The sequence below is a fragment of the Muntiacus reevesi genome, chromosome 9, assembly GCF_963930625.1.
Source record: "Muntiacus reevesi chromosome 9, mMunRee1.1, whole genome shotgun sequence".
Classification (NCBI taxonomy): Eukaryota; Metazoa; Chordata; class Mammalia; order Artiodactyla; family Cervidae; genus Muntiacus; species Muntiacus reevesi.
The window spans coordinates 57,233,453-57,247,790 of record NC_089257.1 but is presented as its reverse complement, the minus strand read 5'-3'; the positions used below and the strand labels follow the sequence as shown (position 1 = coordinate 57,247,790).

General features: G+C 48.8%; 1 protein-coding gene across 2 annotated transcripts; it reads right to left on the bottom strand.

Moving 5' to 3' along the window:
* Positions 1 to 3,621: 3,621 nt before the first annotated feature.
* MYOD1 (myogenic differentiation 1) lies at positions 3,622 to 14,126 on the bottom strand. Of its 2 annotated transcripts, none has more exons than XM_065945372.1 (3): positions 13,271 to 14,126; positions 12,697 to 12,775; positions 3,622 to 5,873 (listed from the first exon to the last, which is right to left on the bottom strand). In XM_065945372.1, the coding sequence occupies exons 1-3, from the start codon at positions 13,898 to 13,900 to the stop codon at positions 5,839 to 5,841; spliced, it is 744 nt and encodes a 247-aa protein (XP_065801444.1). In that variant the 5' UTR covers positions 13,901 to 14,126; the 3' UTR covers positions 3,622 to 5,838. The 2 variants fall into 2 exon arrangements, with proteins under 2 accessions (XP_065801444.1, XP_065801443.1); XM_065945371.1 differs by lacking the exon at positions 3,622 to 5,873 and adding an exon at positions 11,462 to 12,434.
* Between the last annotated feature and the right edge of the window lie 212 nt (positions 14,127 to 14,338).

The following is a 14,338-nucleotide window of genomic DNA, read 5'->3' as shown; positions in this document are numbered from 1 at the left end:
AAGGACAACTGAGAGACAGAGAGAGGCAGAGTTATGGCAGAAACAAGGGCAGAGATGGGCAGAGGCTCAGAGAGAGCTGGAGTCCAGGGCCAGGATGGCACTTCCTCCCTCCAGAGACTGATTTGTATTCTTCTTCTAAAGAGGAGATGTTTCCCCTTCAATATGAAGACTTTAGAGTAATACGAAAGTGAGAGTGCTTTTCAGTGTCCTCCTCTCCTGATCAGTGTGAATCCCACCCCCTACCCAAGAGGAGGCCAGACCTGGTGCAGCCCAGGTTGGCCCAAATTCAGATTCCCAGGACATAGTTCTCTCAGAAAGTTCTGCCTCAATCCAAGGAGGTGATAAAATGGAGAAACAGAGTCTCCAGAAGGAACAGAAAAAGACGGATACAGAGTGATTCTGCCAACCAGGTGGCACAGGACTCCATCTCTTCCCTCTCCTGCAGGACCACATGCATCAGAGTGTGGCTCCTTAACCTTCACTGTAGCTTACTTCACATCCTCAGAAAAAGAACTCTCAGCTCCACCAGGGCTCCTTCTTGCTTGCTTCTCTCCACAGTGCACAGAGCCACAGTAGCTCCTCCTGAAGGGCTGGATGATTTGGGAAAGGCCAGGAGAGGGGCTGGGATCCTAGAATCCTCGTGTGAGAGGCCATAGGAGTCTGGAGCCCTAAACCAGGGCTGAGTCAAGGGGAAACCCACCCAGGTTTTCTTGGGAAGTCAGTGCAGACTCCACCTCAGGCTTCTACCCCATGATGAACCATAATGGGCAACTAAAGCATGCCCCAGGGGGTGGGCAGAAGCAGAGGGAGAGGCAGAGAGAGGCAAAGGGTGCTTAGAAGAGGGAAGCTGGAAGAAACCCTGGTCAGGCCTGGCTCTGTAGGGCTAGAAAAAGAGGCAGGACAGGGCTGGAGGGAGGGGGAGTGTGAAAGTGTACCCATCACACCTAAAATCCCCTACAAGGTAAGCAGAGCGGACTCAGAGAGAGGAGCCTCCCAGGTGGGAGAGAGTAGCTGCCCATGAGGTGCCCCAGGCTCCCACCTTCATCCTTGATGACACTCCGAGGCCCCAAAGAATGCCCCCCTTCTCTATCCTAAGCAGGGACATAAAAGCTCCTTCTTTCACTTCCTCTTCACACTGTGAGAAGGCTGGCATTTGCATAAAGCCCTGAAAAACCCAGAGGGCATCATGGAGGAGGGAGGAAGGGAAATAACTCCAGAGAAATGGGGATTGGGAGGGGGAACCACTGAACAGAGCCTTAGCCTCTTACCCACAAGACTAACCACAGACCCTCAGCCCAGATGAGAACCCCACCACTTTTGAGCTGTCCCTCTTACTCATAGACATTTGCTCCCTCCCTTGCAGAGAAATCACTGGTGCTACGCAAAGTGTCTTTGGTATCAGTGGCTGATACTAAAAAGTATACAGGCGGGGCTCAGGGTACAGTGAACTAACAGTGGGGTGATGTTACTCAGTGGTCAAGAGCATAAACTTTGGAGCCAAATTACCTGCGTTCAAATCCTAGCTCCGCCATTGACTAGCTATGACCTTGGACAAATTACTCAACTTCTCTGTGTCAGTTTCTTTATTGATGAAAAACAATAAGCCCTATATCATAACACCTCAGCTGTGTCATTTCTCTTGTTGAGGTTGGAGGAGGGGGTTGATGGGAGTGATGAAGAAGGAGCTAAGGCAGGATATGGGCTAGAAAGAGGTGAAGGGAGTCCTGAAGCCAAGTTTGGCCTGTGTTCTCACACCTGGCACTTGCAGGCCTTAGATCTGGTCCCGCTAGGCTCTGGAACTGGCCCAAGTCCACCCCCGGCAGGCCTTGATACAGGTTGGCCCATCCCACAAGCTCTCTCCCAGGCCAAGAGCCTTCACATTCCTGGTGGGTTGGGGTGCCATCTTGTGGCAAAATCTGAAAACTACCCTAACCAGGGCACAGAGCAGGCTTTGGGGAGATAAGCCTATATCTCTTCTGCAGATCAGAACTCCTCCCTCCAATGGACAGCGGAGGGTGAAACTAGAGGTGCCATAGTTGGAAACTGGTGACGGTGGCTGTCAGATCTGTAGCTTGAGAACTGAACCTGGTGCCTAAGCTGGGAATGGGGTGGGGTGTACAGTTGCTTTTTTCCTGTGATCCCTGGGCGAGTGGATCTCAGATCTCTTAGTCCAGCCAAAGTCTAGAAAAGGGCCAAGGTAAAGAATCTTCCAGGGAAGTGCTAGAGCGGGGTTTGTCAATCTCTGCACTATTGACATTTTGGATCAGATTATCCTTTGTCGTGGGGCTCTCCTAGGAGATTTAGTAGCATTCCTGGCCTCTACCCACTAGATGTCAGTAGAAAGTGAAAGTCGCTCAGTCGTGTCCTACTCTTTGCGACCCCATAGACTATACAGTCCATGGAATTCTCCAGGCCAGAATATTGGAGTGGGTAGCCTTTCCCTTCTCCAGGGGATCTTCCCAACCCAGGGACTGAACCCAGGCCTCCCGCACTGCAGGCGGATTCTTTACCACCGCGCCACCAGGGAAGCTCAGATGTCAGTAGAACCCCTTCCTCATTCAAGACAAATCAGAAAGGTCTGTGGATACTGTCAAAATTCCTTGGGTGGGCGGGGGGTGGGGAGTAAAATTTCCTCTGGTTGCAAGAACCACTGATGGAGAGTGATTTGGTTACAAAACTCATTTTGCTACTTACTAGCTGTGTAAACTAGCCACATTCTCTCTCCACACTTCTGCTTCCTCAGCTGGGTAAAGGGAGTATTTTGTGAGGGTTCAGTGAGCGAGCATCTCTCATTAACTTCCTCTCCTTCCCTCATCCCCCTTCCCTCGGACTGCCCATCTCCTCCAAACCATCTGTGACCAGCGTCTCTCTCCTGGGCGCCTGCCATTCACAGCCAAGCCAGTTGCTGAGTGGCAGTATGGCCTCAGGGGCGGAGCGTCAGCCCTCCCTGGGCTTGGCTTTGGGGAAGAAGGGCCTCAATACCTGGCCTCTTGTTCTTGAATGTAGGAGGGAGGTGAGGAGTGGGAAGTGATGATGGCTTCCCATGTGGGGAAGGATGCACAGGATGGTCAGGTGTGCACATATGTAGGAAAAATGGGTGGGTGTGGGCACTGCACCAAGAGTGTCCCCACAGGACCAGTCAGCAGCCACCGAGTTCTCCCAGAAGTAGCTGGAGATGCATGGCTGTAGCAAGAGTCTCTCCCCCTCTGTGACTCCCTAAAGGAATCCTGTGGGTTCTCCTGGGCCCTCATGTCTGAGTCAGCCTGCAGGTAAGCTTGGTCGGCAGTGTGCAGGGCTGGGTCCAGGTTCCGTAAGGCCTGAAAGTGAAAGTGAATGTGAAAGTCGCTCAGTCGTGTCCGACTCTTTGTGACCCCATGGACTGTAGCCCACCGGGTTCCTCCATCCACGGAATTCTCCAGGCCACAATACTGGAGTGGGTAGCCTTACCCTTCTCCAGCGGATCTTCCCAACCCAGAAATCAAACCAGGGTCTCCTGCATTGCAGTTGGATTCTTTCCAAGTTGAGCTACCAGGGAGGCCTGAAGTTTAGACATTTGGTGGGGGTTGGGGGTGCGGGTGGGGAGTGGGGGTGGGGTCACATTAAAAAAAAAGGAACAGAAAGTTGTGTACAAAAGTGAATATTTATTGAGACTTAGAAAAGAAATCAGGATCAAATGTAAAATTTAGAAAGCCAACAAATACTAAAAACATTTTAAAAAATCCAGAAAAATAATAGCTTAATATTGTTATTAACTTTCTAACATACCTACATAATACTTTTAAATATGCTGTATTTACTTGGAAGCATTCATAATGCCAACGAAAACAGTTGCAACTTTTTTTTGCAATTACCAAATGATGTTCAGTTAACAAAACCACATTAGGTGTGTTAAAGCTTCATCAAATATGACTGAAAATGAAAAAAAAAATCATCATCCTACCTTATAACTATTTTTTTCTGTGCATCAACATGAATCTGCTTTACATTTACATGCCACTTTATAGCCTCCCATAGTGTATCAGGCAAGGTTTGTGACTACTGAAAATACCACCAGGATTGGGTTATTCAGACACAGTCATGAAATGCATGGGACCCAGAGTAGCCAAAATAATCTTGAAGAAGAACAAAGTTGGAGAACTCACACTTCCTAATTTCAAAACTTACTATGAAGCTACAATAATCAGACTGTGTGGTATTGGCATAAGGGTATATACACAGATCAATGGAATAGAATTGAGAGCCCAGAAATAAGCCCATACATTTTATAGTCATTTAATTTTTGCCAACGGTGCCAAGACAATTCAATGGAAGAAGGAAGAGTCTTTTCAATGAATAGCACTGGAACAATTGGCTACCCACATGCAAAAGAATGAAGTTGGATCCCCTCTTCAGATCATCTAGAAAAATCAACTAAAACTAAACCAATACCTAGAATGTGAGAGCTAAAACTATAAAATTCTTCCTTGGATTAGATCATGGTTTCTTAGCTATGATGCCTCAAATACAAGCAGTGAAAGGAAAATATAGATAAATTGGACTCCAAAACCAAAAGGACTTTTGTGCTTCAAAGAACAATATCAACAAATTGAAAAGACAATCCATAAAATGAGAGAAAATATTTTTATATTATACATCTGATAAGGGTCTAGTTATAAAAACCCTCATAACTCAATAATAAAAAGACAAATGACCTCATTTTAAAATGGACATAAGATTTGAATAGACATTTCTCCAAAGAAGATATACAAATAGCCAAGAAGAACATAAAAAATGCTAACTTCGTTAGTCATTAAGCAAATGCAAATCAAGCCACAATGAGATACAGTTCACACCCACTTAGGACGACTAGAATAAAAAGACCATAACAGTGCTTATTGAGGAAGCAGAGAAATTGGAACACTCATACATTGCTGATGGGAATGTAAAATAGTGCAGCTGCTTTGGGGAAGACTTTGATAGTTGCTCAAAAATTTAAACATAAAGTTATGATATACCCAATAATTTCACTTTTAAGTATACACCCAAGAGAATTAAAACCATATGTTTACACAATAAGTTGTACATGACTGTTTGTAGCAGCATTATTCATAAGAGCTAAAAAAATGAAGACAAGTCAAATATCTATCACTTGATGAATGGATAAACAAAATATGATGTATTCACACAGTAGAATACTATTCAGCTATAAAAAGGAATGAAGTACTTTTAAGCTGCTACACTATGGATGAACCTTGAAAACATGCTAAGTGAAGGAAGCCATACACAAAAGGTCACCTAGTGTGTGGTTCCATTCATACAAAATGTCCAGAATAGGCAAATCCATAGAGACAGAAAATAACTGAGTGGTTGCCTCGGGCTGGGGCAAGGAGAGAGAGTGGGGAGTGACTGCTAAGGGGAATGGATTTCTTTGGGGAGTAATATTTTGGAATTTGATAATGATGATGGTTGCACAAAGCAGTGGCTATAGTACAAACCATCGAATTCAGCACTTCACCAATTTGAATTTTGTGATATGTAAATTGTATCTCATTTTTTTTTTTTTTATTGTGAAAAGTAAAAGAAGGATCAGTAAAACCAGGAGGCTATAGATAATTTGCTTATGCTAAGAAGAATCTGTCATGGTGCCAGCTCCCTTATCTGTAGAGGACCTATTTTGTTATCTTTTTCTTGAGCCTCTTTTTCTTTTTGGGGGGAGTGGCGGTGGGGGGGTGTTATCTTTTTCTTTCTCTGAAATGCTTTATGTTAGTTTCAGAACTGGAACATACCTTTTAAATTCACTAATTCATTACACAGAGAGAGAGCCCCAGTCCAAAAGGGTGAAGCCACATTTCCAAGGTCTCAGAGCTGGTCAGGGGCACAGCCAGGCCGACATCCTGGAAAACATGTGGCCATTGACATCAGCTGGAACTTGCTCTTTGCTTCTACCGGGAAAGTTCTTTATAAATTAATACCCACAATTAAATGTTATCTGGGAAAAAAAAAGTTAACTATACAAAAGTGATGCTGTATGGAATAAAAACAAACACTACACAGCCTCACACCGTCCCCCTTAATACTAGTGAGCTGTAAATGTGCCGAGAATTTAAGCGTTTTATAGGAGAGAAAAAACTTGAGTTAGAACCAATTTACTTTTTTCCATCATTATCACCATCACCATTTTGGTCTTTCTCTTCCTTCTCATCTCCTCATCCTTTCTGCCTTCCTCTTCTGGATCTTTTTTTTTTTTTTTTTTTTTTTTGCTTTTTTCAGTCTTGCCCACCCCTTTCCATCCACATTAGGCTGTATATTATTTAATTGCCTCTTCATGTGGTTCTATAATATCATTTTCTATACAGATAATTGAGAGCTTATTCAATCTCTCCCTCAACACAGTTGATCAAAACTTGTTTTGATATCATTGATAATTTAGGAAAATTTCTTTCAGGCTTACCACTCTATTGGAAACATCTATTGAAAAGTGTATCTAAAACATACACTTTTAAAATTGTCAAATTTGGCAGAAGCTCCATCAAATTTCTCTCATCTGTGACTATAGGAGTTCAAGGTATTTTGAGTTTTCAGTGATTAATTATAAATGCTTTTAAATTGGTAATGTTCATTTAAAATTTTGTTGATGCTAAGGTCTTGTTATAGTGGCATATTATGAATTTTATTCTATCTTTGTTGATGTCACTATTTTGTGTTAGACAAGCAAAAAACTTAAATCGTTTTCTAATATGTTCATATAATTCACTCTTCTTTGTTGATTAGATTACCAAACAATGCAAGAGTCTTATCAATAATTCTATTCAAAAGTTATCTCTTTTAATAAATTGCTTTTTGTTGTTGTTTACTTGCTAAATCATGTTTGACTCTTTTTGCAACCCTATGGACTATCGCCTGCCAGGTTCCTCTGTCTATGGGATTTCCCAGGCAAGAACACTGGAGTGGGTTGCCATTTCCTTCTCCAGGGGATCCTCCTGACCCAGAGATGGAACTTGCATATTCTGCATTGGCAGGTGAGTTCTTTACCACTGAGCCACCAGGGAAATCTGCCAGTACATTTTTCATACTGGTATTATTTTACATAATTAAGAATTAAGTGAATGCTAGTCAGAGACAACTCCATTTATAATTTGTCCTAGGATACTACATCAAAAATATTAAAAAAAAATTTATAAAATATGTATATATATGGTGAGTCATGGCTCCGAATAACTCTTTGGAGAATAATGTTTACAGCACTGCCTGTATCACTCTATCTCCACAGGAAAATAATCACTTTCTCTTTATGCTAAAGATAATGAAATTTAATGCTACAGGAGTAGCATCCTTTTTAAAAATAATTTTTAACAATGGAATTTCAATTTATCATCATTCATCTAATGAAGATAGAATAAAATTATACCTTTAAGCATACTAACAAAGAACCTGAAAGCAAAAATTTATATTTAATCATTATTCAATAGATTATAGATATATTTCAGATTTTAAGGAATTAAATTCCACTAAAAAAAATATATAGTATTTTCACATGTAAAAGGGCTTATTAATTCTAAAAGAGTTCTCAGATGGACTTTGATAAGAAAGACAGGTTTAAATATGAAGAATGCAGCCTGTTCAAAATTAAGAAAAATGCCTTGAACTTATGATGGCAACAGTTACATTTGGTATGATCTAAATATATGTTGGGGATACAATTGTCTTCTCAATGTCAGAATCACTGTAATTTATTTCATTGTTCATCGTTATTGCTTCTGTTTTATATTTCATTTACTTAAAATATATTCCATTAAACCCAAATAAGATGTATACCTCTTGAGAGGACCTCAACATGCCCATAAATGCCACCTAACATGAGGGGGGAAGTCAGAATAGAAACAATGGTCATAACTAGTTTGCTAAAATATTTTACTTTGAAATATGTGAAGAAAAAAAGAAAAAGCTAGAGTATGTGAACCTGTTTCTAGGGCTTCTCATGCCAGGGACAGGACCTAAAGCTTAAATGTCCTTAGCCTCCAGGTGCACCAGCTTTGACAGTATATTCTGAGGACTTCTGTGCTGTCGTGTGAGGGCATGGGTGTAGACACACACACATGTCTCTATGCAGAGCATGGCCCAGTGTCTCCTCAGATCCAGCCCAGGTGAAAATGGCCCCAAGAACAGGGATGTTTCATCTACACTGCAAATGGGGTTCAACTAAACGTCCCCCACCTCTGGCTCTGCCCAGGGAACTGAGATGAAGAACAGGTCAGGAGCGGACCTCACACCCCATCATCCATGGGGTGATTCAGTCTCTAGCTGAAAGTGTTAGTCACTCAGTCATGTCTGACTTTGCAACCCCATGGACTGTAGCCTGCCAGGCTCCTCAGTGCATGGGATTTTCCAAGCAAGAATACTGGAGTGGATTGCCATGGGCCCCTCCAGTAGATCTTCCCAGTCCGGGGATTGAACCCAGGTCTTCTGCATTGGCAGGCGGATTCTTTACCGTCTGAGCCACTCTGGTGGCTGCTATCTAGCTACTCCCCTGCATCCTGACACTCTCTCTTCCTCTCTCCTTACTTCCTCCGCAGAGGCTCAAGGACTGGGCCGCTAAGCATGCAGTCTTTGGAACCTCTCTGCCTGGGTTCAAATCCTTCCTCATGATTTAAGCTGATCTAGTTGAAGTGTTTTTCTGGGAATTTTCAAGCTGGAGTTAAATGGTGAGGTAACTCTCTTGAGTCGCTGCAGAAAACCAATACGGACCAGGCGAGAGAGAAGGCAAGAAGGGAGCGTGTCAAAGAGCAAGAGGGACTCCGGTCCCAGCTCTCAAGGCCCACGGGTGCTGGTGCTTGCAGCTCTGCTCCCTTATGTGAATGGCCCTTTGTCCTTCCAACACACCCCCTGCAGGGTTTAACCTTGTTTGCATTGGGTTTCTGTCACTTGTAACCAAAGTGTCCCTGACTAAATGTGCCCCCATGCCTGCTTCTTCTTCTCCAGAGGTCTCTATCTCTGTAACAGCACCAGCTTCCACCCTGAAGCAAACCAAAGCCCAGAGTCACCCTTGGCTCCTCCTTTTCCCTTCTTCCTCGGGGCCTCCAGACACAAGGCTCTGTGAAGTGTTCAGTGTACCTGACCGAGAAGGTGAGTGAGGGCTGAAGTCCAGCCTGCTCTCTGTCCCTAGCCATGAACCCTGGTGCAGGACAGTGTCCTCGGGAAAGAAGAGACCCCCTTTTCAAATTGCACACTAGCTCTCTATAGGCTATAGTAACCCTATAGGCTACTGGAGCCGTCGTGTATATACAGGAGCTCATAGCCCTCTAGGCTACTGGTTCCTTAGTGCAGAAGCTCTGCCTCCTCCTCCATTTGCTGGATTACTCTCTCATACCCCATCATCATCTCTCACTGCAGCCTCCCTTTACTCCTTATGGTATACCCACCATTTCTAACATCACTTGAATCTCTGTCTAGCGGCTGTTTCCCTCTTTAAGTTGTGGGAAGGTAGGAACTCAGCCCTCAAGGTTCTCCGTTGTCCTGTCAACACTACATTTTATCTGGCATCACTGTCTCTATTCCTGTGCTTCCTCTCCCATCCCCAGTCACTATCCCAGTTTAGGCCACACCATGTCTCCTCTGAGCAACCCTGGTGGCCTCCTGACAAGTCTCAAGTCTCGTTCCCTCCTATCCATTCTTCCAGCTCAGACTAGTCTTTCTAAAATACAGATTTCTTTGTATCCTTCCCCTGGTTAGATTCCTTTATGGCTCCCTATGGCCTTCAGGATAAAGCCTAATTGAGGTCCATTGTGGCCCCGCCTCTGCCTTTTCCCCATCACACCTCTGGCCCCTTGTGCATAGTACCTTTTGTCACCTCTGGGTCTTTGGCCTTTGCTATAACCTCAGCTTGGAGCATCCTTCCTTGGCTCCTCTTTCCTGGCCAACTCCTTCAAGATTCTTCTTAGGGTCTGCTTGCTGTCCATATCTTCTGTTCCTACTGCATTCCTCTCCACATACATCCCCATTCTAGCACTTAATTCATCATTATGTAACCAGCAGCTAAAAGATCCAGTCTCCCAAAATGTCTGCGTGCATCCCAAGGTCAGAACTGTGTCCACGAGTCTCTGTCTTCACCCAGCCTGGGATCTGGCATCTTTTGAATGAATGAATCCATGAATGAGCCCCAAGAGGTCTCAAGGGAGTGTAAAGAAACCCAAGGCAAATCTGGGGTCGAGGCCAGATGAAAAATGGAGAATCATTAGTAGCAGTGAAGAGCCCTGGGTGACTCCCCGGGGGCCCTGCACTGGGGAGAGCTGAGGCTTTCCTAGAGCAGAGAGCAGAACCCTAGCTCTTCCTTCTGCCATTATGTCTTGCCTGCATTCCCCAGGCACTTTCCACACCTGCCCTTCCTGGGTGAGAAGAGCCCTTGAAAGTGGGCCTGTAAGGTTTTCAGGGGAAAAAAACCTTTGTAGGAGTGGGATTATAGAAGACATTGAGGTCCTGGTGACGAGTGTATGTGAATTGGGGGTTGGGGTTGGGCTGAACTTTTGCCAAGCCATCCATCTGGGGTGCGCTCCCAGAGGTACCTCTATGTGTGTGCGTTCTCTGTGTACATGTGTACCCTGAGTATGTTTGTGTGTCCCCTGTGTGTGTGTGTGTGTGTGTGTGAGGGGAGGTCTGTGTCATTGTGCATGTGTTGTCTTCTTTTGTTTCTCAAGACGCAGTTCAAGTGGCACCTCTTCCAGGAAGCCCTCCCCAGCACCCTGACTAAATCAGTAGCCCCTTCTCAGCTCTCAGGGTGTTTATAGCTTGAAACCAGCACTGATGCCACCTGAGGCGATGCAGGTTTGCACGCTCCCCTCTCCCTGCAGTCTCTAGACTCGTGTCTTCTTATGAGATCCGACAGGGCCAAGATGCTGTAAGTGCCGGGCTACTTACAGTAGATGTGTCTGTGCCTGCCTGGCCTTCCATGCCGTCCATTTGTGATTACACCTATCACCGAGAGCCTGGAAGTACCCCTTCACACTCATTTCGTTTTTCCTCATAATGCTGTAAGCACCTTATTTATCATACCTATGAGGATTTCGAGTGGCATCTGGGGGACATAATTTTCCAGGGATTCTTCTGGACACCATACCTGGCTTCAGTCTTTGCGTCTGGAGGGGCGTGATTCTCAACCGTAAGCACTTTACAATCAACTGAGTAGTTTTGAAAAGTACCAGTACCTGGCTGGGGGTATCTGGGGGGCAGATACTTTAAATCAGAATCTCATGGACCTTTTATTAACGACTCAGATCGCCCTAATATCCGTCCTGACATGAGAACTACCGATCTGTGTGCTGTGACGTGCTGTTACGGTCAGAAGAACCTGCTCTCCTAATGGAAACATGCACACCGCTCCCTCCCGCAGGCCCCAAGCTTCCCCCTTGCAGTCCGTCTGCCGCCTACAGGGGTCGCTGCGGTACAGCTGGCCCAGTCCCCAACCCTAGCGAGAGCCGGAGCCGCCGCGGTATAAATTAGCGTCTTTATTTCGAACACCTGAGCGAGCGCCCGCGGCTCGCCTGCCTGCCGTATAAACATACAAAGTCCCTGTCGCACTGCACACCATGCCTCAGAGATAAATACAGCCCGAGGGGCTCCTGCTCTGGCAAAGCAACTCTTATTTACAGGAATAGATTACAAAAGTATTACAAAAAGTGGTCCTGAACCGGGGGTGGGGGGTGGGGGTTGGGAGTGGTTACCGTTACACTTGTCACACTTGGGAAGGGAGCGGCGGGAAACAGCTGAAGTCCCCCAGGGGGCTCCCAAAAGGAGGGGCATGCCCCTTTAAGCGGGCGGGGGTCTTGGGGGCGGGGCTTAGGCCTGCGTGGGTCCCACCCCCCATGGGGGAGGGGGCGAGAAAGAGGAAGGGCCTGGCTCAAGGGTCAGCTCCGGCCCACGGAGTAACATCAAACGGCCACCACTGCGGGTCTCTGGGAAGAGCGCTGAGTGGGGGTAGGGGGTGGGATGGGGGTGGGGGTGGGGAAGGACCTTGTCCTTACCCTGGCGTGCGGGAGGCGGAAACACAACAGTTCCCCTGCCTCTCCTGCCTCGGGAGGGTCGCTTTTAAAGCGCTGTTGGGAGGAGGGGGGTTGGCACTTAAGCGCAATCTTTTGGACGCGAGGGACCCTAGGGGCACCATCCCTCGGGCCCGTGGGCAGCGGCGCCCCCTCGATGCGGCCGCCCAACCACTCAGAGCACCTGGTAAATCGGGTTGGGGTTCGCGCCCGCGAGGCCCTGAGGGGCGGTGTCGGGGGAAGGGGCCGGGGTGCCGCGCTCCACCTCGCTCCCGGCGGCCGCCTCCTGCGGGCCGGGAGACGACTCCGGCGGCGCGTCGGCCAGCAGAAGCGCGGGCGCGGCGGGGCTCTCGGTGGAGATGCGCTCCACGATGCTGGACAGGCAGTCGAGGCTCGACACCGCAGCGCTCTTCCCGGGCCGGGGTTCTGCGCGGGGAGGGGTAGGTTAGTATGCAGGGGTGCACAAGTCTCCCACCTCCGAGCTCAGTACTTTGGGGCAGACGGGGAAACTGAGGGCCGGCCAGAATTCGTGAGGATCCCATGAAATTTCAGGATGAAAAAGGAGGGAACCACATGCTTAGTATTTCATTCCCGGTACTATCGCCCAGGATGGGGGCAAGGAGGTCCTAGATAAAGAGAAGCCAGCTTAGCTCCAAAGGGCATGTGGGAAGGAGGCGCGAATACGCACCATTGGGCGCCTCGCTGTAGTACGTGCGGTCGTAGCAGTTTCGCCGCCGGGCACCACTCGGGGGGCCGCTGTAGTCCATCTGCAAACGGAAAGGGCGACCGAGTCAGGCCTGGGAACTGCGCGGGGCGGGAGCTCCACTCCCTGCAGCCGCCCCCTCCTCGACTCCCCAACTCCCCAAATCTCAGCCACGAGAGTTCCGGGCCCGGATCTGTCTGGGTTGGGGAGCAAGGGTGGGCAGGAGCTGTCTGCAGCATGGGCCAAAGAGAGGCCAGACAGTCACTCAGGAGCACAAATCTGCATTTCGGCAACAGGGTTAAGAGGAGAAAAAGCAGATCTTCGTGTCGGCGCAGCAGTGTTCTAACAGTGCCCCCAATCGGGTGGATCGTATCCTTCCTGTGCATCACCTGAGCCCTTGGCCACCCCAGTGACAGCTGCCTGGGCACCGGGGGTCCACTCCCTGGAAGGTTCCCCGCCCAACCCTCCCACCAGAGGGCCAGCTCCTCGCCCTCTGGTAAATACATTCCTGATATACCAAGAGCTGCCCTCACTTCTCTAGCCCAGGGTCCTGCCTTACCATGCCGTCGGAACAGTTGGAGCGCGGACTGGACGCGTCCGAGTCGCCGCTGTAGTGCTCGCCGCCGCGGCCGGGGGGTAATGGGCCAGGCGCGTAAAAGGCAGCGGCAGCGCCAGGGGGCGCGGCGTCCTGGTCGCGAAGCAGCGCCTGCAGGCCTTCGATATAGCGGATGGCGTTGCGCAGGATCTCCACCTTGGGCAGCCGCTGGTTTGGGTTGCTAGACGTGCAGCGTTTGAGCGTCTCGAAGGCCTCGTTGACTTTGCTCAGGCGGCGCCGCTCGCGCATGGTAGCAGCCTTGCGGCGGTCGGCGTTAGTCGTCTTGCGTTTGCACGCCTTGCAGGCCCACAGTAGACAGCGGCCCGCCTGGTGATGCCCGCTGGGCGCGCGCACATGCTCGTCCTCGCGCGCGCTCGGGGCCGAGTGCGCGGCTGCTGGGAAGTGCGAGTGTTCTTCAGGCTTCAGGAGCGCGCCCACGTGCACGAGGCGCGGATCCAGGTCCTCGAAGAAGCGCAGGTCCGGGGAGTCGAAACACGGGTCATCATAGAAGTCGTCCGCTGTTGCAAAGTTGCAGAGAGAGCCGTCGGGGCCCGTCAAGTCTACGTCGCGGAGCGGCGGCGACAGCAGCTCCATATCCCAGCGCGGGGCGGCGCGGTCCTGGCTTTGCCCAGCCTCAGCGGCAGCGGCAAGGGTTGCCAGAAACTTGCTGCGGTTCTGGAGCCCCGGTAGTGAGACAGCAAAGCACTGAGGGTCTGAATGTATAACCAGCTGTTCCCCACCCTCCCCGGTCCTGTCCCGCCTGAGGGACCGACGGCGAGGAGAGCCGCGGCAGCGCCCTGGGGCCTCCCCACCCCTAACTTCGCACCAGGCTCCCAGGGCTATTTATCCCGTAGTAGCCTAAGGGCCCCCGAGCCCGAGCTAGCGGCTAGGGGCGGGGGCGCCCGAGGCCAATAGGAGCAGAGCGGGGAGGAGCTTGGGATCCCCAGGGTGGCAGCAGGGGCCCGAGACTGGCCAGCCCCCTACCCCTTGACACCCGCGCGCGAGCGCTCGGGCCCCTCCCCAGGCGGGGAG